Source organism: Poecilia latipinna, unplaced genomic scaffold (genome assembly GCF_001443285.1).
Source record: "Poecilia latipinna isolate Pla-1442-1.1 unplaced genomic scaffold, P_latipinna-1.0 Scaffold340, whole genome shotgun sequence".
NCBI classification, from domain to species: domain Eukaryota; kingdom Metazoa; phylum Chordata; class Actinopteri; order Cyprinodontiformes; family Poeciliidae; genus Poecilia; species Poecilia latipinna.
In genome coordinates, this window is record NW_015112956.1 from 331,841 (window position 1) to 335,059 (window position 3,219).

The 3,219-nt window shown below is 42.2% G+C and overlaps 1 protein-coding gene across 1 annotated transcript in view; it reads left to right on the top strand.

Moving 5' to 3' along the window:
* The window catches only part of akap10 (A kinase (PRKA) anchor protein 10), a 23,362-nt gene that overhangs the window by 7,432 nt on the left and 12,711 nt on the right, over positions 1-3,219 (top strand). Inside the window, exon 4 of the mRNA XM_015035608.1 lies at positions 2,326-2,796. Coding sequence (XP_014891094.1) covers positions 2,326-2,796 — 471 coding nt within the window. The remainder of the gene's footprint in view (positions 1-2,325; positions 2,797-3,219) is intronic.

The following is a 3,219-nucleotide window of genomic DNA, read 5'->3' on the forward strand; positions in this document are numbered from 1 at the left end:
TGCGATTATTTGACCGATTATGTAAAGCATCAGTCGTTCCTTCTTATCTCTCTTCCGTCCTTCCTACCTTCCTTCCTTCCTTCCTTCCTTCCTTCTGTCCATCCATTTTTTAGTTTGTATGTTCACCCTTTCTATCATCCCTTTATTTCATTCCTTCACCCATCCATCTTTTTGTCCATTTGTCTATCCATTCATTTGTTCATTGCAGCATCCATCCCACCACTGCCATTTAGCCTTACTTTGTTTTCATTCCACACTGCCAACTTTATTTCTAAAGCACTTGAAGACAACCACCACTGAGCTGAAACTGAAACCAAACGTCTGAACTTTAAACACGCTCTGAAAAGAATCCAGAAAATGTTTAGGAACGATGCCTGCGATTTCAAACAAGGACACATGTCTAGCCAAATAACGGCCACTAAAATCTGAGGGTAATTATCTTAAAGATTCCTTCAAAAATCTTTCCCAAGCTGGAATCCAGTTAATCTCCGTGCAGGCAAGCAGTTCTCAGGCGGTGTCCTTGCAGATTGCCTGTGCAAGTTTCTCGTCACGACGGCAGCATCTTAAACATCCCGCCGCGTCGCTCAGCTGCCTCCACTCCTCTGTAATTCTGCCTGAGGCGCTCGTACGTCGAAGCACACCCACTCATTCTGACAACTGTCAGGTGAACTCGGCCCTGACGCTCGGTGAAGCAACTTCTCCACCTTTTTCTTCTTGGAAAAAAACGAACTATAATTAGGTGGCTCTATGTCACCTTCTGGGACAGTTGCAGTAAGCGGCTGTGTGCCTGACAGAAGCGGCAGACAGGGAACTGCACTAGCTAGTCTGGGTGACTCAAAGGTGGAGGAACCTGTGCTGCAGCCTGGTGCGCTCTGTTGTCACTAGGTTGTGGTTGTAATAAAGGGAAGAAAGGATGCGAGGAAAGGTGGAGGTGACTCCTTTGGCTATTTTGTTCTGAGGTTGCAGCCGGTTGTAAGAGTTCAAACTTGAGAGACGGGATTCTAAACAATACTGTGTGGTTTTCTTTGCCTTATTGTTTTAATTAAAACCGCGTTCCAGAAATGGCATGTTAGATTTCTACCTTAAAGGGCTTTTTGTTTTATAGAGGTAGGGATTGGAAACAGAAGAATATTTTGAAGAAAACAGTAAAAAAAAAAATTTAACAGCTTTTAGAAGCAGCAGACATGAGGGACGGTCCTCCAAGATGACTTTGATTCAAGATTCAAGGCAGCACAGACAGAGGGGGGAGGGTAGCATTAGTTAATAGGATTTAGTCAAAGTCATTCTGACCGTCTCCTTTTCAGATGAAAAGTAAAATAGTTTCTTTTTGGTTGTATTTTCTGTGTTTGGAGTCCCATGTCACCAGACCCTTCTAAAACTGACTTTGTGTGATTTCTATCCACTGTCTTGACAGTGTTGAGAGAAGATTTTTTTATTTTTACTTTTATTTATTTTTTTGGTGTGAAATTGCAAAGTCTAAGGCCACCTACTGGCCCACTGGTGAACTCCGCCCTCTGAATATTCAACTTAAAAACTGGTGTGCATTCCCTGGCCTCAGAGGCTGGGGTCAATGATGCAGCATGATATGGAAATGTAAACGCACCAATCAGAGTTTTGTCAGTATCTTTAAGACGATACCAATTTTAGTGGATTCAGACTTCCCTTTAAGAGCTTTTAATGGAACAATATATTAAAAGGAGCATTCAAGATTATTATTTCTAGCATTCCCACCTTCACAGGTCATTCAGGATTTATTACAGGAACAGAGGAGACTCAGGGAGTAGCATGGTTACCCTTAATGACACTTAATGACAACAGTTATAAACATTCATGAAGACTCCTTCATGTCTATAACAGGTGTTATGCCATGTTTATAACAGGTAAGTCATGTTTATAACAGGTGTTAAGTCATGTCTATAACAGGTGTTAAGTCATGTTTATAACAGGTGTTATGTCAGTCTTATGCACACCCCTTCAAATAAAGTGTTACCGAATTGGAAGCATTTTCAATCAGTATTGATCATGTGTCTTTCACAATATATTTTGTTGTTTTATTATTCCTTCTTCATTGATACCATCAATGTCAGAAGATTAAAAAATGGCTAGCAAATGAGAGCACTTTGCTGCACTCTGCTTCAACTTCCATTGTTTTTATCCTCACAGCTTGAATGAGTCAAAGGCTCCCTGACATGTCATTGACAACACAGCATTCTTTTAATTAGCTTCTTAAGACTTTCTTGACTTTGTTGTTAAACAGCTCACTGATGCAGAACAGGACGGCATTTTTAGCGATGTTCCTAAACTAAGTGCACTTGTCCGTTCCAGGGCATTCCAGCGTGAATTATCAGCCCCAGGAGACGCGCTCTCGGATGTCCAAGACAGTGGACCAGGTCCTCAGAGACAATGTGGCAATGCCCCACTTCCTGCACTGCATGGAGCAGCGTGGCGCCGACCACCTCGTTCGGTTCTGGCTCGAGGCCGAGAACTTCCGCTCGGCCAGCTGGTCGCGGGTCCGAGCGCAAAACCTCAACTCCGTCAAACACAGCTCGCTGGCCGAGCCGGTCCCCGTCTCTCCGGACGGGCCAGAGCTCGATCAGAATGCGTTCAACGACCCTGCCCTCCACAACAGCCGCGGGAACCCGTCGCCGCTGTCCACCCGGAGGGACTCGTCGAGCGGGGAAGCCAAGCCGTCTCGGGCGGACACCCCCAGCAGACAGGCGCCCTCCAGGACAGGGACTCCCTCTAAGGGACATCCCAACAACACTCTGCAAGACTTCTCAGACACTCTCATGAAAAGTGAGTCCACTTAAAAAAAAAAAACTGTTGTCACTGGTAGTTGTTTAGTTTATTATTAAGCGATTAATCGATTAATTGGATAAAGAAGTTGGCACATTCTGCAGATTTTTATACAATATTAGAAATACATTAAAATATGGAATAAATACTTCNAANCTCTTTTTAAAGAAGAAAATCTTTTTAATAAATCTGAACCGGGTGAAGCTAAAGCTATTCCACTTGAGGAGTTTTGACTAAAAAATATGCACAAAGATGTTTCTATATAAAATGCAAAACTTACACATTTTGCATACAGTTTTGACTTAATTACTGCTCTGATTATGTTGGAAATTTTTCTAGCAAATTTTCTTTTTTTTTTTTTTTTTTTTTTTTTTTTTTTTTTGGGTTTTTAAAACCCCTGTTAGAGTTAACTATTTTTTCTAA